The sequence below is a fragment of the Candoia aspera genome, chromosome 1 (assembly GCF_035149785.1).
Source record: "Candoia aspera isolate rCanAsp1 chromosome 1, rCanAsp1.hap2, whole genome shotgun sequence".
In the NCBI taxonomy this organism is placed as follows: Eukaryota; Metazoa; Chordata; class Lepidosauria; order Squamata; family Boidae; genus Candoia; species Candoia aspera.
The window spans coordinates 241620144-241643633 of record NC_086153.1 but is presented as its reverse complement, the minus strand read 5'-3'; the positions used below and the strand labels follow the sequence as shown (position 1 = coordinate 241643633).

At 40.6% G+C, this 23490-nt stretch overlaps 1 protein-coding gene across 3 annotated transcripts in view; it reads right to left on the bottom strand.

Moving 5' to 3' along the window:
• LSP1 (lymphocyte specific protein 1) overlaps positions 1-23490 on the bottom strand; it is a 95729-nt gene that overhangs the window by 31119 nt on the left and 41120 nt on the right. For all 3 annotated transcript variants that reach the window (XM_063289335.1, XM_063289337.1, XM_063289336.1), the window contains exon 2: positions 5908-6045. In XM_063289335.1, the coding sequence (XP_063145405.1) occupies positions 5908-6045 (138 nt within the window). The remainder of the gene's footprint in view (positions 1-5907; positions 6046-23490) is intronic.

The following is a 23490-nucleotide window of genomic DNA, read 5'->3' as shown; positions in this document are numbered from 1 at the left end:
CACAAAATTTGAGGCTGGATTTCTTGGGATGGCTAACAGAAGTCCAACTTCTTACAAGCTGGACTTGCTCAAATGCATAGAAGAAGCAAGGAACAAAGACCAAAGGGTCTGTGGCTGTGAGGACTGTGTGATATAAAGGGATTGATGGTAATAAAGCTGGGCATGGGGGTGAAATAATCACACTGGGGGAGGTACTTCAGAGACTGATATTTGAATAATATGGGTAAGAACTGGCTCAAGAATGCAAAAAGACACTAGATCATTTTTAAATTTGGCTCAGGATGAAAAGGATTTTGCTTTTAGACAATAAGGAGGTCCACGTTATGCCCTTAAAACTTACAAACAACACCCTGTCGCTGGTCTTCTGTGCGTTCCCTAGCAAGGTCACCAGAAAATTTCCCACCACTAAGCACTAGCTCACACAGAGAATTAAAAGTGAAGCAATTGAAGCACTTGATGTGTTTGCAGGAACTGACAGGAGCTGAAATTTATGTTTGTGTGTGTGTGAGAGAGAGATGGTGGGAGGGAGGAAGATAAAGAATGACTCTTCTCTTCCATTCATTAATAAAGGAAGAGAGGAAAGAAGCACTTAAATCCAACTGGCCAGAGTCCAGCAGTTGGCCTTCAAAATATACAGACTGCATTCCAAACTTATGATCCACTGCAATTCAATACAGAGATGCACAAGCCTCCAGATCATCGTTAACTAAAAGGGAGACTGGTGTTAGGATGTGCCTAGTATGGATTACAGGCAAATGGAAGAGGGAATTGCTTCTATTCTTTTTCTGGTTTCCTCTCCTTTTTAACACTGAAGTCTCCTTGTCCCACAGTGCAGAGGGGCTGGGTACCTCTAACCAGTATACAATTGTGATGTTAAGGATACAGTAGAAATATAAATATACATGTAAGATGATGGAGGAAAGGGAGAAGTGAAAGGAAATAAGTTACCAGCCCCCCCCCCCCCAGGTGCTCAGGCAGGCCTAGCTAAAGAATAGTTCAAGCCAAGTACTCACTTGGCTCCCTATCATATTTTTTAAAATACTCTTTGAATTAAAAACGAATAACAAATAACAAGCTGGCACACTGCAAATATTAAGTACCAATACACAGCATTGCCTGTATTTAAGATAAAACCTGGGAACCCCACAGAAACACCACTGGCATTCTTAGAAGATTAAACCAGAAAATGTTCACTTTGCAGGGCGTAGCTTGAAAGGACACCTCCCTGCCTAGAAAATGAGGCAAAAACAAACTAGGATGATAGAGAGTGTTGGGGTGAGGGCTAGAGAGGCCTTTCTAGAAGTAACCTCACCCATTTTGCTTCTGCTCAATGGGGGAAAAAATATGGCATATTCACAATGGCAGTCTTTTGTTCAGAGAGAAGTTATCACTGCAGCCACAACTCACAAATGTGCCCATGGGCCTTAAAAGATTACCTACCCTTTTTTCTAATTCAATTAGATAGGAGAGTCTTAAAAACAGCCTGCCACATCCTACTGCATATACCAATTTCTTCCTGGTGGCTGGGTAGTATAGATTTTTTTAAAAATCACCTTCAACACCACTTTAGTCAATAGGATTTTAAAACACTGATACATCGGATGCATCAGGAAGAAATAAAAAGGGAGACTTCTTTTCTGACAAGATAAGGCAAAGAAATTCGGAAAAGGGATGTTTCTTATCAATTTCCATGAGAGAACTAAATTTTGCAGTTAGAAAGGCATTTTAATTATTTATTTGATTTATAGCCCACCTTTGATTTAGGAGTTCAAGGCAGCTTACACAGCACTCCCTCATCCTATTTTGTCCCCACAACAACCTTGTGAGAAAGAGAAGGAGAGAGAGACAGAGAGACTTTGGAAAATTATACAAAAGGCCTACTTTTTCCCTACCAGATGGAGACTGTGAATAATTTGAAATATGTTGGAAGGGGACAGCTTGGAAAAAGGAACTGAAATTCTGTCATTTCACATGGGCAAAAACAGAAAGAAATACTGCAGAGATTTAGCATCTATTCTAAAAGGGATTTTTATTAGAATTTTAAGTCTGAAATAAAAAGTTAAGATTCCCATCTAGTGAAGCACTTTTTCCTCCTTAATGTAATCAGCCAGGTGCTCAGGAAACCACTAAGATGTAGAAACAATATGCACTCCCTTACTTGTGTCTAAAACATTAATTACAATACTCAGAAGTGACAAACTTCTGAACATGGAGATCAGTACAGCCTCCCCCAGCTGCAGGTCTGCTGGATTTTGGGGTCTACACTCCCATCATCCTTGACTGTTAACACTGTTGTCTTTGGCTATGGAAGTTGTAAGCCAAAACATCTGGAGTGCATCTGGTTGGGAACCACTGCTTTGGAGTAAGAAACCAAGTAAGGGATGTCAAGCAAATGTAATCTGGACCTACCAGCAAGTTATGATAGCTGTGTTTTGGAGGAGTTACTCAAAGAAATGATGGGTGCTGTGTACAGCAACACAGCTTACAAGAAGAGGATGAGTCACCCTAAGGGGAAGTTGAGTTTATGTAAGAAAAAAAAATCTGTATTAATATCCTGGCTTTTGTAGCCAGATCCACAGCTGCAGAAATGGCTAGGGAGCAGAATGAAACCATCAAGCCCACTGGAAAAAGAAAAGAAAAAGAAATACTGTTTTTTCTGAAATAATTTGTTGTGTGTGTATTCCCTCTTGATTAACATCTCCTCCAGAACCACCCCACCGCTGCTGCTAGATATCACTAAGAGGCTTTGCTTTCCAATTGGATGTTATTTCAGCAAGTGTATGGTTTAGTCCTAACCGATGAAAAGCTAGGAGTACGAGGAGCCCTTCTAATGATGGACTGAAAAGTGTGAAGAAGGAGTGCTCTGTTATACCACCACCGTTCAGTTTTCTTCTGCCATTGCTGTCCCTTGGGCCACCTCCAGCTTGGTTGGTGAAATGTTTGCAGGGAATAATTGTCAGGCAAGTCAAAGCTGAATTTTCCCCTCCTATCCTCCACCCCTTGAATCAGTTTCCTTCCCTTCCAAGTTCATGCCTTCTAGTGAAAACACGGAGCCTCTCCATTACGTGAAGTTCCTCCCACAATGAATGGGATGTAAAGCTCTGCAGAATTTAAAAGGGGTGCTTTGCTTCACTTACACTTCGACTGAAGCACCTTCTCTAGATCCCCACTTCTGAAGAGCAAAGTAAAGCTGGTACATGCAGTAGCCAGAAGCAGCCTCTAGGCTTACGCGTTCAGAAAAAAAACACTTCCAGCAACTGGATGTGCCAGGAGAAGCAACTGGCTGACACAGAGTGCCTTTACCAATGTTGCCTTTGCAATGCAAAAGGCTCTGTCAGAATAAATTTGGGCCACTTCCCATTGGCCTAGTGGAGAATATTGGTTTTCACAATGCTTTTGCTTATTCTTTGTTGCTCTGGGAGTTTTAGGCAAGAATCTCTCAGATTAATTGTTTCTCCATAAAAATCAATGCATTTTAGTTAAGTAAGGCTTACATAGATTTGTCTATGACTTCTACCAGCAAATGTACAATAGACACTTTCATAATTAGAAACCAGGAGTATAGAGAGGTACTTTATTAAGATTCATTTTCATATAATGCACATTGAAATAGCTGCCTGAAGTGGAAGATGCTGAGGGGCAATAGTGAGGTGCTGGAAAACAACGTTGGAAATGTTTGTACGTTTGTAGCTTGTCCTCCATTCTCCTATTGCTGTCTCATAACCAGTTTTGAAGCAATCACTCTGAACAGCTTTTGGAGGTGGAACGGAGGAAAGTTATCATTGCATTCTAGGCCTCAGGCAGCAGCTCTGCATTTCGAGTAGCTGAAATGTCTAAATGAGTGTTTCTCAATCTTGGCAACTTGAAGATGTGTGGACTTCAACTCCCAGAATTCACAACTTCAATCTGCCAAGGTTGAGAAACATTGATCTAAGGCTTCTCCCACTTCTGAAGCTGAAGGAAATGAGTAAAATGTTGAGTTTGCAGTGTTTTTTCATACACTTTCTCCAAAGGATCCTCGTTTGCTAGCTTGAGCTACCCTATCTGGACAGGATCCCTTCAAGTGCCACTACCAAATGAAGTTTGGCTGATGGCTACAAGATAGAGGGCCTACTTGTGACCTGCTGTAAAATATCCTCCCTAAAGAGGCCACCCACTGTCTTTTCAGCATCAAATTATTCTTCTTTTCCCTGACATCTTAGATGTAAATATTTATATTTTTTAAGTATCTACACTTTGTAAATAACTGAGAATGTATGGGTCTGCACACAACAGCTGCCACAAGGATTCTAGCAGAAACTGTGCCCAGGGAATGGGTGCTCTGAACCAAGTTTGGAGACCTGACAACCCACCAAGATAACCCACCTTAGCATACTAATTAACGCAGCCCATCCAAATATGTACTGCCTTCTGGTTTGTGCAGTTGTATGGAAGATCACAAAAATATGATACTTATTAAGCCCTGTATGAATCACCAATTATACTGGCTGTCTGCATCCAGGCTGATGGTTGCTCCCTGATACATCACACAGAGCAGCCTCCCCAACCTGATGCCCTCCAGAGATACCCAGAACTGGCTGTGATGGCTGGGAATTCTAAGAGGTGGAGTCCCTTATATCTGGAATAGTCTTTGCTAGATTGGAGAAGCCTGACCTAGAGAAAGTCCATGATGTTCCTGAGTATTACTGCATCCACTGTGCAGTACTTATCTTGCAGCCCCAGGAAGCTGATTCATTTGGTCTGCTCTATGCTGGCATAATATGCAGATCATGTTTTCCTGTTTCTCAGTATGAAATTGTTTGTATGTGTTATTATTTGTATCAAACAAATTTATTCCTAATAAGATGCCTACAGATTTCTTTGTCATCCAAGTATTCATTTATAGCTGATGCCAGTTGATGGACAATTTTACATTCAACCACTATGTTTTACATTGCCTTTTAGACTGCAGAGCCCCCTCAAGGCAGCTGGGTGACAAATTTATGCAAACAATAAATTCACACTTTAATAAAAGCCACTGATGAGGATAGTGCTAGTCAAGCCATCTCTACCTTCCAATAATACTAAAAAAAAAAAAAAAGCAGTCCCCACAACCATACAGCTGAAGATAAGGCTGAAAACCCGAGAGTTATCTTAAAGGCCTGTACCAATGGAAGTGGATGAACATCAGTTGGTAATATGTCCAAGAAATGTGGAGCCACTGCAGATAAGGACCTGTGCCTCATCTGCCTGATCTCAGAGACAGGGGACTAAAATGAGCTACTTTTGCTGATATAAAAGTGTGGACAAATTGATATGGATAGTCCTTCAGAAAACTAGACCATTCTCCAATTAAATCAGCATTCATTTTAGCTGAGCATTGACAATATTAAGAGTACCAATCGAAGCAAATATTTGTAGCTCAGGGTTGAACTGTGGAGTCCTTGGTGCTCTCTGAGCCTTGTTGTTTTCTTGCAGATGTTTCATTGCCAGACTAGGCAACATCTTCAGTGCCAGAAAGGAGTGGGGTTTGCTCTCTGTTTATATACTCTGGCTTGCCCTGCTTGGTGTTGGTAGGGGTGTTGTTCTCTCCTTGGGAGTTCTCTAACAGCCCAATCAAAGAACTCCCAAGGAGAGAACAACAACCCTACCAACACAAGCAGGGCAAGCCACGGTATATAAACTGAGAGCAAGGCCCACTCCCTCTTTGCACTGAAGATGTTGCCTAGTCTGGCAATGAAACATCTGCAAGAAAACAACAAGGCTCAGAGAGCACCAAGGACTCCACAATATTAAGAGTCCTATGAACCAATGCCCAATGAGGAGTCCAAGTTCTGCATTAACCAAAATTTCTGAATGCTCTTTAAAGCATTACAATAGTCCAGCCTGACTCTCATTGTTCCATTGATATCCCAGGCACAGACTTACTTGCTTTCTTGCACTGCCACTCCAGAGGTGCTGCTGAGACCTTCTTCTGCCTGGGACCTCAGCTGTCTCTCACGTTCCCGTCGGCGTCGCTCTCTAGCAGCTTCCTCCTCATCCTCCACACTCCATTGAGCTGTCAGCCTACCAGTCAGAAAGAAAATGCAAGGTGCATGGGTACATACTTAGTACTTGCTAATGTTTCTGTTCCCAAAGCCTAACATATTCCACTCCTCTCCAGAAACTAGGGGCACAAGAAGGAAATTACTCTGTTAGAAAACAAGACACATTTGCTATAAATAAGTACTGCTGCAAGTATCTGCCATGTTCCCCAACCCCAACCCCTTTACTGTAAGCAGTGTTGAAGATCAAGCTGAGAGCCCAGATGGCATGGGGGGAACCATCCAAGGTCCCATTGCATGTGATGCTAACCCCAAAATTCATACCAAAGGAGAAAACCATCTCCAGGATTAACAGAAGACAAACACTCAAGCAGGAAACAATACCCCAATCAAGGAACTACCAAGGAGAAAACCACACCCCCACCAAAACTGGCAGGGCAAGCTACTGCATATAAGCAGGGAGCAAACTCCACACTCACCAGCACTGATGATGTTACCTAGTCAGGTAATGAAATGTCTGCAAGCAAACAGCCAAGTTCAGAGAGCACCAAGGACTCCACAGTTCAACCCTGAGCTACTGATATTCTCTTCTATTAGGAGAAACGTTAAAAGAGCAGCAGAAATGGAGCCAGAATATGGGAAGTAATTCAGGCCATCCAACATCTCTTATGGATATTGGCTGCAGATTGAAAACCTGTCAAGGCATTGGTGATGCAGCAACTGATTAGGTTATTAGTGCTATGCTATAAAGGTAAAGGTAAAGGTTTCCCTTGACGTAAAGTCCAGTCGTGTCCGACTCTAGGGGGCGGTGCTCATCTCCGTTTCAAAGCCTTGGAGCCGGCGTTGTCATAGACACTTCCGGGTCATGTGGCCAGCATGACTCACGGAACGCCGTTACCTTCCCGCCGAAGCGGTACCAATTAATCTACTCACATTTGCATGTTTTCGAACTGCTTGGTGTGCAGAAGCTGGGACGAGCAACGGGAGCTCACCCCGCCGCGCGGTTTTGAACCGCCGACCTTCCGATCGACAGCTCAGCGGTTTAACCCGCAGCGCCACCGCGTCCCTTACAGTGCTATGCTATATCTTTGAATAAATCAGGTTTAAAATTTAGAGGAACTAAATAACTCAGAAAATGCAGTAAGAGAGTAAGAAAACAGTTCACCCTTAAGTATGACATCTCCCTGGGCCACTCTGGGCCAGTCACTTTTTCTTAGCCCAGCCTATCTCATAGGGTAACTGTTCTGGAGATAAAATCAGTAAGTTACCTGCTAAGGGAGAAAAATAGGATAGCAGTCTAAATAATGACAACAACTAGTAAAGCTTCCACTGAATCTCCAGGAAAGGCTATTCTGAACAATGGATTAGTTCAACAGGTTTTCCCAGAAACATTGTGTTTTAATTGGAATTTTAGAAAGGAATTCTTTTGCTACAAACAGAGCAGATAGTGTTGGAGAAGGGCACCAAGCACCATCCTACTGCAGGCTTTTGTTCCATCCTGCAGAAAATTAAAAGCCTGATGCAGCTCCTTCCATAATCTCTTAAGCACCAGATAAGCAAATCTTTGACAGAACCCAGAGGAAACAATACTGTAACAATAATTCTGCAATGTTCCAAAATGGGTTAGGACATGATTTTTAGAGCCAGAATCATTCCCCTCCTCTTTTAGCAGCAGGCTGCATATTTTTCACTGTAATATATATGTGGTTCTAAGTAAAACTGTTGTTTGTAAACAAAATGTTGTGAGGTCAAACAATTCTAATTTTATAGGTTGTTTTTACAACCCCATTGTTGTAGTTCCTGATGTTCTAATAATTATGGCAAAAACTTTTGCTGGTTTATTTCATAATCACTATATTTCAGTTATTAAAGCTTGATATTTTATTATGTTTGGTAGAATCTTTGTGATAAAAATGAATGTATTGCCTGGAATTATGTTTTTGTTCCAAACAGTACCAGTTTTGAAAAACGATGCACCATTTAAACAATGGCAAAAAGATATATCTAGATATGTGTGGTAAGGTAAGAAGCCAAGGGTTGAATATAAAATACGGCAGAATGCAAAAGGCAGAGGAGGACTAGGTTTACCTGACTTTAAATTGTATTATGCAGCCTGCTATTTAGTTTGGATGAAAGAGTGGGTGTTGCTGAGAAATCGAAGAATGTTAGAATTGGCAGAACATAAATTGAGGTTTGGTTGGCATGGCTTTTTAGGGTACAATAGAGTTAAAGCTAATGAGAATTTTAAAAATCATTAAGTGAGAAGTGCCATATTAAGCATATAGAATAAATACAAACCCAGACTGTGCCCAAAAAATCCTTCATTGGTCTCAGCACAGGAAGCATTTTATGGAAGAGAAACAGCAGATAGAGAGAAATGGCTAACATATCAAGATTTATTAACACAGGAAGGTGGAGAACTTAAGATGAAGTCCAGAGAACAACTGACTGCAGAGGGACGTAGTTTTCAGTGGTTTCATATGCACAACTAAAAGGAAGATTTAATATAGACAAAAGGATAATTGGCATTGAAACACATAAAAGAGAATTTGAAAATGAATTATGTACAAATTATGAACATGTGATTGCAAAAAAATGTATAAATTTTTTGAAACTGAATTTTGGTTAATAATATACAGAAGGATGCATGTGGGTAAACGGGATAAACTTTACACTGTGTTATAATTTAAGATATTTTTTTTTATAAAATGATGTATCATTGGTACATGACATCAGAGAAATTATCAGAAATACATAAAGGTACCTCAAGTCAATGTTGGAAATGTGAAAAACATGAAGGGACACTACCATTACATTTTTGACTTGTGAAAAAGCCAAGAAATATTGGATACAAATACATACAATGATGCAAAGAGTTTTAAAGATTAATATTGCAAAGAAACCAGATTTTTTTTTAATTGGGACTTATGGATAGAATTAGAAATGACTCACGGAAGACTGATTTTGTATAAGTAATGGCAGCATGATTATTATATGCAAGAAGGTGGAAGAGTACTGAAATTCCCACAGTGGAGGAATGGATCATGAAAATGTCAGAACTGGCAGAAATGGCAAAACTGACCTGTTTGGTCAGAGAAAAAACGATAAGTGGTGTTTTAAAAGACTGGAAACCTTTTATGGACTTTTTGCTAAAAGAAGAAAAAAGTGAAATGATGATTTATGAATTTGATAATTGAAAAAGAGGATAATTAAATAAGGGGCTGAAGGGATTTTTGGAATAGTTAAGAGGGAGGGGAGATGATGGGTTTGTTAATATCTGTTGAAAAGAAGGTTGAAAGCCATCAACTTTAGTTTCTTTAGTTATTTTTCTTTGGGTTTTTTTCTTTGTACTTTTTTTCCTTTCCTTTCCTTTCCTTTCCTTTCCTTTCCTTTCCTTTCCTTTCCTTTCCTTTCCTTTCCTTTCCTTCTTCTCTATTTTCTTTATTAGATTTGCTTTTAACTTATGGAAAAAATCTTTAATAAAAATATTTTTTTAAAAAAAGTCTTGATGTCTTACAATATTTTCCAATTCCATTTTGAGCGACTCTCATGCCATTTAGTATTGCTGCATCTATAAGCGCAACTTGCTATTCTGTGTTGTCCGGCATGTTGAGTTCTAGATGTTGGTCCATCTGAATTTGAAGCCGTATAAATTTTTTACATGATCATTCTGGAGTAGTTTTCTAATATTAAGTTGTAACAATACTTAGGGGCATCAAATCCATATTTTTTTTTTGCATTAATTCCAATAGTTCTTATGCTGCAAATATTATGCCTTCTGTTTCCTTCTTGATGGATCTAATCTGAAGCCATTGCCAAGTTTTGTTACTATTCACCTTGCCTTCAGTTTCTTTTAGGTACTGACCATGTAGAGATTTATCTTTCTGGTTTTTCATTCACTGTTGTAACTATGTCATCTTTGATTCTGTCACATTCAAAATAGACATTTTTAACACCCTGTTTTTGCTTGCTTTTATATACTCATTTGGACTTCAGATTTCATCCTTCACTGGCTGCTTCATTTGCAACAAAGCACAACAAACAATTCTCCCTGGTAAATATAAATGATCTATTTCACTGTTACGGGGTAGTGCATGATGTATTGTCATAAACCTTCGGGTCTTGCAGTCTAAAGCATCTATTTCTACCTATGTCCAATCAACAATATTTGTTATGTAGTGTATTCCAGGGTATTAATAGCTTTGATTGCATTACCAGCTTCAATTTTAAAACTCTTCTAACTCATTTTACATATTCAGTCCTGGATTTTTTTCACTTAGGCATGCAAAAGATGATGATGATGATGATGATGATGATGATGATGATGATGATGATTTATCTACCACATTCATATGCCAATGCTTCTCAAAGTGGTTTACAATAAAAACAGCAATAAAATGCATAACAAAGCAATACTTCATACAATATAAAACAATAACATAAAGCAGTATTCAATAACGTATACTAAAAAGGTGGTGGAAAAGAGAAAAAAATCTTCCAGTGTTCATACCATGAAAGCTGGGTGAAAAGGGAGGATTTTGACCCTGTTGGCCTTCCAGAAGGCTCTTAAGACATGGTTTTGTCATCGTGCCTGAGGACCCCATGGTGGTACAGAGCCTGTTGGTTGGTTGCATTGTTTGTTATTTATTGTACTCTACCACAAATTAGTTTTTATTGTTCTAATTAACTGTTTTAATTGGTTTTACAGCTTTTATTTTGTTTTTATTTCTAATCATTGTTGTTTTTAATTATGCAAGTTGCCCAGAGTCACTTAGGTGAGATGGGCAACAATATAAACGGAACAAATAAACAAACAAACAAATAAATAAATAAAATTTCAAGATCGAAAAGATGTTACCGTAGATCCCTTCCAGATTTCAGGAGGAAGAGCATTCCAGAGCATGTAAACTACAACAGAGAAGGCCTACCCATAAGCATCTACCAGAGGGCATTTGGTAACTCTTGGCTCACATCCACTAGGCCTCTGTCTTTCTGGGATTCTTACTGCTTTTTGGGCCTCATCTAGCCCATCTCAGGCACTGGTTAAAATCACGCCAGCATTTTCTTTTTCAAATAAGCTGACAAGGGTGAAATTCAAATGTTTTTGGGACTCCTAGAGGTATAACCAAGCCTTTTAGCAGAATTTTAAAAATGAAGTCTAAAAGTACACAGACTGTACTCCTTTTCTACTTAGGTGACATCATGCATTTTCTCTCACTGTGGAGCTTTTCACACAGACACACAGCCATACACACATATTTGCTGGTACCTTCTTTCTCCCATTCTGTTTCTTGATTTCACCATCCTTTTGAGCTCAGAAAGAGCAAAGAACAAAAAAGATGAAACCGTTAGAAACAAAACCTGAAAAACCACTTTTTTTATCCATTCTGCACCCAAATTCACTGGGTTTTTTTTCCTATGGTTTCCTTGGACATTCTTGCCTGGAATCTGGAAGGAAGCCAAGGTGTTGTGCTCTCTTTCAAAAGTGAAATAGAATCTAGATGAAATCATTCATTAAACGCCCTGTGGTCATGACCTCTATCCTGCTCCTGATGTCTATGAAAATCTATAATAAAAGATCCAAGTCAGAAATGCTCTGAGCCCAAAGTTTTCCAACTTGCTTTTTCCTTTCCAGCATGAAGGGAAAATTATTCTTACTCGCTTGTTTTTCACAACCTTATGTGGAATTTCATTTTTTGTTCTGATTTTTTTTTAATGGTGGTTTTTACAAAATTTCCAGCCCAGAGGAAAAGGCTGCAGTCCTCACTTGCCTGCTGGCCTTGGAGCCCCAGGCTGCAAGTCTGTGTGGAATGTGAGACAAGACTTCTCATGGAGATGTTGCCATGCCCTCAGCCACTCCCTTTGTTTTTAGCTGATGTGATGAATGGTCTCACTCCATGATCTCAGAAGCTCACAGTCTGTTGCTTTTTCTTTGTCCTGACTGCATGGAACATAACTGAAGGAGAGTTATTTTATATGTAACCGTAGCACAACAAAACCCTTCTAAAAATACAGCCTGTGATTGCCCTCAGCCAGCTGGCATCCTGGGAACTGGCTCTGCTATAAGTTCCACCTGTCACCAAGCTTTTACAGCATTTGGCCCTTTTTTTTTCCCTTTAAGATGAGCTTAATAGGGAAAATATGTACTTATTAAGGTTGTGCAGATTTGACTCTCCAATGGTGTCTCAGAGCCTATGAGGGCCAGAACTCATGCTATGTCTTCAACTCTTTAAAGCAGCTGTGTCCTGTCCCAAGATCACATGGCAGCTGCAGATGGAAGCCATGTATTCCTGCAAAAAGATGTAGCTGCTGTAAAGAGATTCAGACAGATGCTACGTTCACACTTCTAAATTGCTTCAAAGCACTGAATTATTTCCAAAGTGCTGCGCAATAATGTTTCCATTATTGGGATGTATGAACATGGTGTTTAAGCGGTACTAGCTTTTCCTCAAAAGCATCAAACCACCACCCATATAGAAATATGGGCTGCCAGTGATGCTCAAGATCTTTCAGGAAAATGGTATATGACCCTGCTCAGAGATGGGATGATTCACAGTGACTCATTACAAAGGACAGCTGGACAGGAAATGCATTTCCCTCGTGGAGCTCTGCCTTGACAACTTTAGTTTTTAGTGCTTTGAGGTTTTATTGTAAAACAACCTTTTTATATTTATTGAAAATTCAGTTCCACCTAGAATTGTACACTCCCTACAAAATGCATAGGACTTGCCTTAAGGTGGTTGAGCGCAATGCCTCCCTGCTTTTGGAAACAGAAGATACTTGACCTTGATAGCCAAACACTTCAGAGTGCTATATAAGATCTGCCCTACCTTTGGAAAAGTTAGCTCCAGAAACTGATGCTAAAGACTAAGGAATGAACATTGTAGGAAGACACAGCTTTGTGTTTCATAAAGCCTGGACTGTCCCCATTCATTTAGGCCAGTTTGTGCCTTTAAAAGCACTTCACATCAACAGCACTAGCTACTGCTCAGGTCTTTATTTGCATATGATCTGATGGTTTAGCCATAGCCTTTTTCTTTCTATGCCTCTAGCACTTAGGTGGCAGTCACTGGATGAAACACAACTCCCTCCAGAACTTCCTCTTCTCAGGCATTATTCAATCTGTCCAGCTAGAACAACAACAATTACTCTTTCTGACTCCATGATTCTTCCCATCACCCATCATCTCTGTTTACTATCTTGTCTTCTGACATTCTTGACAGGAAAGTAAGAATATACAGGTAGAGCTGAAACTGTGGGCATGATTCACACTTAACTTCAGTGTTACTTTCCATCTCCATAACCCTGGTCTTATCAAACCGCAATTCATACAGATGTATCCTGTTGTTTTCTGTACTACGAAATATACAGCCCATAAAACACAGAGAGAAGAAAAAAGTGTAAGTCAGAAATATATCATGTCATTGGCAGTTCTACCTATCCTCACAGCAAGGGCTTGGTTCTGCTAAGGATCACTAATGGGGAAAGGCCCTAGGTGTTTCGTGGATGTTTCAGACAATAGGATCAACTTAAGTGTGCATTAGATCCAGTGATTGTCCATTGATGAGCTAATACATTGTTGGCAAAGAAGTGAATGATTGAAAGGAGATAGAAAGGAGACTGAGGGCTGGATTGGTGGTACACACATCCTAACTAACCACTACTTCGAATCAAAATACTGGGTCCAGAGACATGGGGACAAAGCTGATCGGTTAGGCATGAGCCAGTGTCAGGGCCTGCTCAAGAACATGTTGAGTCAGTGTATTCCAAACTCCAGTTCTTTATTGCTTTCACCATACAGACAGAATCTTGCCAGACTAAAGCTACTCTAACTGACCTAAGGGTAAATAACCTGGGAGACTCTAGGGTGGAGCTACCTTGAACCTCTTAACTTTCCCAGCAACAATCTCCAGACTGTGAATGCTCTTACCTGCCTGGAATGCACTCCCTCCTTCCTGGGAATCAGCGGCAGTGCTGAAATCCACCACAGCCAGGCAGAAAGTGAACTGTATATGAATATTATAAACCGTAAGCGGACCTGGTGGATCTAGAGCTGGGAAATAATAACTGACATGTAGAATACAACATGCCAGACATCATAGTATATGAATGATAGCCAAGTAGCTCAAAAGGAACTGGAAAATATTATAAAATATTGGGACTTAACAATGGAAATACAGAGATTAAGGGATTAAACTGGTCAAAGCTTTCTCCTCAACTGTTGAAGCATTAGGAGTTATAACTATAAAAATTTTAGCTTTTGGATAAAGCTTGAATTGACCCTAAATTCAGAAGAGGATAAACGATAGATAGATGATAGATGAATGGATTGATGGATGGATGTTTGGGAATGATAACTGTGATAACGGTGATGATCTTGAGCAACTATTTCTAATGAATATAGTATCTGAGAGGGAGAAGTTTCTTTTAACCTTAAAGGAAGAAAAGACAGATTTGCCAGATAGGTTCCTAACTTCATTGAAATTGTTAAAGGAACAAGTAGCTACCTTTTACTAACCAGTGGGAGGGGTACTATTCTTCACTGAATTTTTCAGGGTTTATTCCTCAATGCTTAACACCTTAACTAATCTCAAATCAGTCTGGCTCCCTTTCTTCTTTGGCACTGAAGCGCTGGACATCTGCCAAATTTAGGGCTACCAGATCTGGATTGTGAAAATTCAAACAGCCACTAGATGGCAGCAAAGAGTTCTAGTTTTCCCGTCTGTTTTTTGCAGTCCACACCTGGTATCTCTAGCCAAATCTCTAGCATCAGAATCCTTCTCTTACTTTTCAGTTCGTATTGGCATCAGCTACCTGGGAAATTATTTTTTTTCCCCCATTTCTCACTGGTTGGTGAATGGAAGAGAACTGAATATCAGTCTCTCATCTAGGGATTGTGTGAGACAAGTAATATGACATCTCAAGACAAACTACTTAGGAAATGGAATCCAGGGAAAAATGTCACACCAAATAATGTATTTTTTTAAAAAAAATAACAACAAAACTCAGGACAACTCAAAGTCATTCTGCAGGTCATTAAATTCTAAAAGAGAAACTGTCATTTAGCAAAGAGATGTGCAGTGACAATCAGAAACAGATGATTTATACATTCCGAAAGCATGAAAGGCAAGAGGAGACTCAGTTCAGAATGCAAAACATGAACATTGAAGGCTTGTTCAGTGGAGAGAAACTTCATAGACTACCAGGCTGAGTGAAATTACAGAGCATGATCACTTTGGCAATCAAAGTAAAGGAGTTCCTGGCTTGCAAATATTCCTGGGATGAAGTGACCCAGGGCCAATACAAGGACATGGGCAATAATACATCTCAGTGAAAAGACAGCAAATGCAGTTGTTATACAAAGGCCTCTACATGGGAAAAGGAACTTCTCACATATTTTAAATAGATTCAGACCCATAGATGCCAGGGGTTGGGGGGAGATGGGCGGCAACAGGGTGCAAATGACTAAATGTGCATCAGGACATCACAGTGCAAACCACACAACTTATGGGCTTGTGTTCAATGTCAGGATGCAAGTGTTTGGGTTGCAACATCACATTTTGTTCATTTTAACTGGATACTTATTCCAGATCACAAAATTCCCAGATTCCAAATTGTATCTGTAGGCACTGAACAATTTAGCACATACTGATTATTGCCATAGCAGCACCAGACAAGAGACTGCAGATTTTTTGAAGGCTTCATGAGGAGTCATCAGTTTATTGTACCCATAAACATAAAAGTACCATGGGAGAATGGATCATCCTGTGCCTTATGCCAGATGTCTTGTTTGCTCATTTAGAACTCATGTATACCCTGTGGTTTTTTAAGGAACTCAAGCCAGAAATCATTATTTTATTCTCATTACAACTCTCGGAGGAAGGTTAAAGCAAAACCAACTGGGCCATAATTTGGTTTGTCTTCATTTGTCTTAGCAGGTGCATCAATTATTAAACACAGTTTATTTGGATTGCAAAAGGAAACTCTTGTTTTAGCTCCTGTTGCATGTCCTTCTTAAAGTAGAATCTGAGTAGTATACTGAGTTCACAGGATATTGATTCTTGAGCTTTTTCAGTCAGCCAATGATGATTTTCACCTAACCGTAATCCTTTCATACTGCTATGAAATTAACATTGTGATACTTTGTATTATTGATATCAAGCCAAAGGAGATACAAATTCATACAATCCCTTTATATGAGAGAGATCAGATGTGAGTTGAGATTTAAGGATATGGACTTGTTTATGTTGGTATTTCTTTGTTTTTGCAAGGACCAAGCCATTAAGGTTACTATGGTAACAAATCACTCTGGCAGGGTGAACAGGTCAAACTTAAGTATCCTTAGTTTTGGGTGTGAAAAGGCATGACCATATAAGATAAAGCTCCTGATTTGCCTAGAGGAAGTTTGCCTGGACTAGTTCCAGGTTTCCTTTCTACACAGCCTTCCTCCCAGTCCTCTCTGAGCGCGTGTGAATGCACAAGCTTGAAAATATATTTTTGTGCTTTCTGTAAATACATTTATTTTTATAGAAATGCCTGGTGTGTGTTTTTTTCTGATCTCTCGGGCCAAACGCTTTCCAGCACTCTGCCACAGTTTACACGTGTAACAAAATAAGAAGGGAGAGCAGGGACAGAGTCCTGAAATGGTAAAATGAACTGCATCATTTCAAATTCAAGTAGAGGTGCCACTTTAAATGTATATTAATTTATTTTATGTATTTGTAGTCTACTTTTCTGGGCAAAAAGCATTTTTAAAGCAATCTACTAATAATCAGTCATCTGGTCAAATAAATCAACTATTCATAGGGTTCTCACCTTGTCTGGATTGAGTCTCAGTTTATTGACTTTCACAGATTATTACCATGTACAGGAACATAAGCTTCCACAGATGAATTCAATAAAAAAGGAAAGAGTAAGGGTGTGTTATCTGATATTGTTAACACATTAACCCACATCTCTCCATACATCCTCATCTATCACTTTCATTCAAATATTAAGCAGTATGGAGTAATATAGCAAAGTTCTATGGCACCCAAAATAATACATTCCAAAGGATAAAGCAATAATTCCTGAATACTAAGTTATTAATCATCCAAGGAAGAATGGAACTAAGACAAGACAATACTTAATGATCAATGTTCTCAAAAGTCATTAAAGCTCCCTATCACCCCATAGTTCTTCTCTGCAAAGATCATCCCACAGAGTAACCACGAAGACACTTTATTTCCAAAACCAAGACAGAAGTTTCACTTTGGGGAAGAGTTACGTGGATGATCATCCAGAATTACCATTCTTGATCCACAGTTGCAAGTGGCAAATTCCATTTTACCATACCTCCAGCTGCATGTGTAGACCAGCCTCAATTTCCATGTTCTGCTGTAGCCATCTATCACAACACTATCACACTTGAACTTCTAACCTATGTTCAGATTTCTACTTGTAGAATATCCCACACAGAGATAAGAAGGCTTGTATACATTGAATAGCTGGTATAGCTGGTTCGGAGATGCCCTCCGAACTGTCACTCATGCCCTTGTCATCTCCCATATAGACTACTGCAATGCGCTCTACATGGGGCTACCCTTGAAAAGCATTCAGAAGCTTCAGCTGGTCCAGAATGTGGCTGCGCGGACAGTTATCATGGCTGCAAAATCAGCCCATGTGACACCACTGTTACGCAAGCTGCATTGGGTACCAGTTTGCTTCCAGGTCCAATTCAAGGTGTTGGTTATCACCTTTAAAGCCCTACATGGCATGGGGCCTGGGTACCTGAGGGACCGTCTCATCCCCATAACATCAACCCGTCCCACCCGGTCAGGCAGGGAGGGCATGCTATGGACACCATCAGTAAAGGAATTTCATCTAGTGGGGTCCAGGAGGTGAGCCTTCTCTGCAGTGGCACCCGCCCTTTGGAACATCTTGCCCCTGGAGTTGAGACAGGTTTCCTCGCTCTCCGACTTCCAGAAGAAACTGAAGACCTGGTTCTGCCGCCTTGCTTGGGAGGGGGAGAGTGATAGCTCCACCCGGGGATGGCTGGCGCCATAGCACCTCTTAGTGATTGTGCTCCATCTCCACTTGGATTTTACATTTGTTTTTTATGTATATTTTAATGGTAATCTTTATGTGGTTATGTTTTTAGTGTCATTATATTGGAAACCATCCAGAGTCCCCCATTGGGGGAGATGGGCGGTGATATAAATTTAATAAATAAATAGTCATTTGGTTACTATTAGTCAAACATGCCAAAATAAGAACTTGCTTATTGATACAGTAGTGAGCTGGACTCAGGCAGCTGCAGAACTTGTGACAGGAAATTATGGGAATGAAGATATGCAATGTATGAGAGAGAATGCTTGTGTATTCTTACGTTGTTAAGAACTGAATGAGCCAGCAGGCCTCCAAAGGACAGATGAGCATTAAAAATGGAATGGGCATGTCTCATGAATGTCTCATGGGCAGCAACATAGTATTCAAGTATTGGCTTACAATAAGCATGATCAAGATATTTTCCATTCTCTACCACATGACAACTTCAGCAAAGGATCGTTACCTTGTCGTGGTGCTGGAGCTTGAGCACCTCAATGATGCCATGAGCTAAACCATGAAGGGCCACCCAAGACGGGAAGGTCATGACAGAGAGGTCAGACTAAATGCGATCCCTGGGGAAGGTAATGGCAACCCACCCCAGTATTCTTGCCGTGAAAACAAAATGGATCAGTACAACCAGAGATATGTCGGTATACCATCGGAAGATGAGACCCCCAGGTCGGAAGATGGTCAAAATGCTACTGGGGAGGAACAGAGAATGAGTGTCATGAGTAAGGATGGTGAGCAGGGGGCTCCCATCCAGACTGTTAAGTGCATGCGTAGCACTGAGGAATTAGGTAGCCATTCAAAGAGACACAGATCAGGACTGCCTTAACCTTTGGGATTTATATGGCTGGGTTTTTCCCACGCTTCTTCAGTTTGTTAGGATTCCTGTTATGTACAAGCAATAAAACATTAGAGACCAGTTCCTTGTCTCAGCGTGTTTCCTGGCAGTTAGGACAATGAGTTCAACTAGCCCCAGACGTGATGACGCAGCTAGCTCAAAGCCGAAAGGACGGTTAGCGGCCGACGGTGCTGGTGGTGAACGGCGAATCCAATGTTCTAAGGATCAACACACCATTGGAACCTGGAATGTAAGATCTATGAGCCAGGGCAAATTGGATGTGGTTATTGGTGAGATGTCAAGATTAAAGATAGACATTTTGGGTGTCAGTGAACTGAAATGGACTGGAATGGGCCACTTCACATCAAGTGACCACCAGATCTACTGCTGTGGACAAGAGGACCACAGAAGAAATGGAGTAGCCTTCATAATTAATAGTCAAGTGGCTAAAGCAGTGCTTGGATACAATCCAAAAAACAATAGAATGATCTCAATTCGAATTCAGGGCAAACCATCTAACATCACAGTGATCCAAATATACGCCCCAACCACAGATGCTGAAGAAGCTGAAGTAGAGCAGTTCTCTGAGGATCTGCAGCACCTACTGGACAACATGCCTAAAAGAGATGTTATTTTCATCACGGGAGACTGGGATGCTAAGGTGGGCAGTCAAATGACACCTGGAATTACAGGTAAGCATGGCCTGGGAGAACAAAATGAAGCAGGACATAGGCTGATAGAATTTTGCCAAGACAACTCACTCTGCATCACATACACTCTCTTCCAACAACCTAAGAGACGGCTTTATACATGGACTTCACCAGATGGACAACACCAAAATCAGATTGACTACATCCTTTGCAGCCAAAGGTGGCGGACATCTATACAGTCGGTAAAAACAAGACCTGGAGCTGACTGTAGTTCAGATCACGAACTTCTTCTTGCACAATTTAGGATCAGACTAAAGAGATTAGGGAAGACCCACAGATCAGCTAGATATGAGCTCACTAATATTCCTAAGGAATATGCAGTGGAGGTGAAGAATAGATTTAAGGCACTGGACTTAGGAGATAGGGTCCCGGAAGAACTATGGACAGAAGTTCACAACATTGTTCAGGAAGTGGCAACAAAATACATCCCAAAGAAAGAGAAAACCAAGAAGGCAAAGTGGCTGTCTGCTGAGACACTAGAAGTAGCCCAAGAAAGAAGGAAAGCAAAAGGCAACAGTGATAGGGGGAGATATGCCCAATTAAATGCAAAATTCCAGAGGTTAGCCAGAAGAGATAAGGAATTATTTTTAAACAAGCAATGCACAGAAGTGGAAGAAGACAATAGAATAGGAAGGACAAGAGACCTCTTCCAGAAAATTAGAAACATCGGAGGTAAATTCCAGGCAAAAACGGGTATGATCAAAAACAAAGATGGCAAGGACCTAACAGAAGAAGAAGAGATCAAGAAAAGGTGGCAAGAATATACGGAAGACCTGTATAGGAAGGATAACAATATCAGGGATAGCTTTGACGGTGTGGTCAGTGAGCTAGAGCCAGACATCCTGAAGAGTGAGGTTGAATGGGCCTTAAGAAGCATTGCTAATAACAAGGCAGCAGGAGACGACGGCATCCCAGCTGAACTGTTCAAAATCTTGCGAGATGATGCTGTCAAGGTAATGCATGCTATATGCCAGCAAATTTGGAAAACACAGGAATGGCCATCAGACTGGAAAAAATCAACTTATATCCCCATACCGAAAAAGGGAAACACTAAAGAATGTTCAAACTATCAAACAGTAGCACTGAAATACTTTGGCCACATAATGAGAAGACAGGACCCCCTGGAGAAGATTCTGATGCTAGGGAGAGTGGAGGGCAAAAGGAAGAGGGGCCGACCAAGGGCAAGGTGGATGGATGATATTCTAGAGGTGACGGACTCGTCCCTGGGGGAGCTGGGGGTGTTGACGACCGACAGGAAGCTCTGGCGTGGGCTGGTCCATGAAGTCACGAAGAGTCGGAAGCGACTAAACGAATAAAGAACAACCCCATGACAAAGGTAGTACTGAAGACTTTTTCTGCAAGGATGGGCTTTTATCAGGTCTGTAAATAGCCGAAAAGTTTTTGGTGGAAACACCCCAAATAAGTTGTAAAAATGTATATTAGTTGCTGAACATAATTTAAAGCAGAAAAAATCATATATGGACCTGAATTCTATTCTTAGATGCATCTATCACTGTGGCTTTTCCTAGATAGATGGTTTCTAATACTAGCAATGCTTCAAAAATTCTCTTTAATGAATCTTTTCTTGATAAGAAAAAGCATGGTGGAAAAACACAAGAGGATTGTAAATAGGCATGAGCATCATCTGGGTCCTTTGTAAAATAGCATGAATGAGGCAGGATGATTGCATATTAAAAGGATCGTCTGGAAGCACCTAATGTACTCTTCGTTAAATGTACATACCAACATTCCATTGATTTCCTATTGCTTGCTAACCCTTCCAGCTGTGAACGAGTGCTTTGTGTGACAATCAGGCTGCTTGTTCCATTTCTGGCATTGGCACTGATTTATTGCATAAAAACTGAGGTATATAGCTAGTCTGCATCAGAAATTGTAACTAGTAAACCTCATCCCCCCAAACCATGAACACTGCTGTTCTGTAAGCCTTAAAATCTCTGAAAATGGTTAGCATACAAACTAAACTCAGTTTACAGAATTCTTTGCACCAATCCAATGGGTATGAATCCTTTCTGATTGTCATTCAGACCTTAACTATGAATGTTACTGAACACATTTGGGTAACTCAAAGGCAGGACAACCCTGAACTGTTCCATGGAGCACTATGGCCTTGGTGGTTATACAGTCTCCTTTGCCCTGCAGGCTACAGACATACTTTGTTATATGTAATGGTGTTAGTGCTGGAAACTTTTAATAGATATCATCATTGGCTATGTTACTTTGTTGAATTCAATTGCTCATTATTTTCAGCAGACTTAGAACCAAGGTGCCCATTTAGTGGGTTACTAGGTCTAAATTTATCTTCTGTACACTTAGCAGCCGTGGCACAGAATGGTTAGGATTTGAGCCACACTGGTTTATGCCTGTGAGGGATACTTAGCAGAGGTACGTCTCACACCAGTCAAGTCAGGCCAGCAAGAAGGCCAGTGACAATATTAGGCCTCAGAACAGGTCAAATTTGGGCTTCACAAAACCTTCCTGGTCATGGGTATTCCTTGGTGTGAATAATGTGAAGGCTCAGTTTATACTGCAGGGTAGAAAGTGCCTTGTTTTACCCATGTTTAATGTTGCCTTGCCTTGCAGTTTGATAGAAACCAGGACAGATTAGAAAATTAATCCCTGTAACAGAGGTTTGTAGCTTGGCAAATTTACATCACATTTTGCCTTCTTATGTATTAGTGAGGGTACGATAGCTGTGTTTTGCACTAAACTTGTAACAGTGTGCCTTTTTTTTTTTTTTTTGAGAGCCAGTTTGGTGTAGTGGTTAAGGCACCAGGCTAGAAATTGGGAGACCATGAGTTCTAGTCAGCTGGATAACCTTGGGCCAGTTACTCTCTCTCAGCCCTAGGAAGGAGGCAGTGGCAAATCACTTCTGAAATCTTGCCAAGAAAACTGCAGGGGCTTGTCCAGGCAATCACCAGGAATAAATACTGACTTGAAGGTTCAAGTGCATGTGTGCACACACACACACACCTTTCTCTTACCTGATACTTCCTAAATGTATTGGCTTCAGCTTCCATCATTCTCAGTGTTTGGGAGAATATTTGTTTATTTGTTTGATTGATATAGCTGCCCTTCTTACACAAGTGATTCTGGGAGGCTTACAATAATTAAAAACACACCCAACCCTCCCCCCACAACATTTAGGGAATTGTCCAACCCATCTGGAGGGCACCTAGTTAAGCAAGGCTGCTATATGTTAACTCCAGAATCCCAATTACCAGTCACTAGAAAACAAGGCTAGGAGGAGGTTATTGCCATTGTGGAATTCCTGTAGGCATCTATCTGATCATTGTAGTGTCCATCATTAAACCACAAATCCCTTTGGCTTCATCCATCCCTGGTCTTTTTCAGTTTCAACTCGTGTGGTGATCGTGTGCCAGGAGATTGTCATGATTGGCAAGAAATTTCTTGGCGTGTACCAGTTACATGTTTGAAGATCAGGCTACCTTGCATCCCAGAGTTCAAATTAGGGTTCTTATCATCCTTAAGGTAGTTAAGAGGTGCTAAAGTATATTTTATAGCCCAAAGGATTTGAAGGACATAAAAGCATATTCGTTGTCAGCCAGTGGAGCAGGCTACCACATGAAGTGGTGAGTTCTCCTTTGCTGGAGATCTTCAAACAGAAGCTGGATGGTCATCAGTCAGAGATACTGTAGCAGATCTGGCATTGATTGGGTGGAACAGATGATCTCTCACATCCCTTCAAATCTATGATTCCATCATTCTATGATTCTATGAAAATTGGAGGCAGCTGCTTCACAAGCTGACGTCATCAAACCAACCAACAAAACAAAGAACCTGCAGT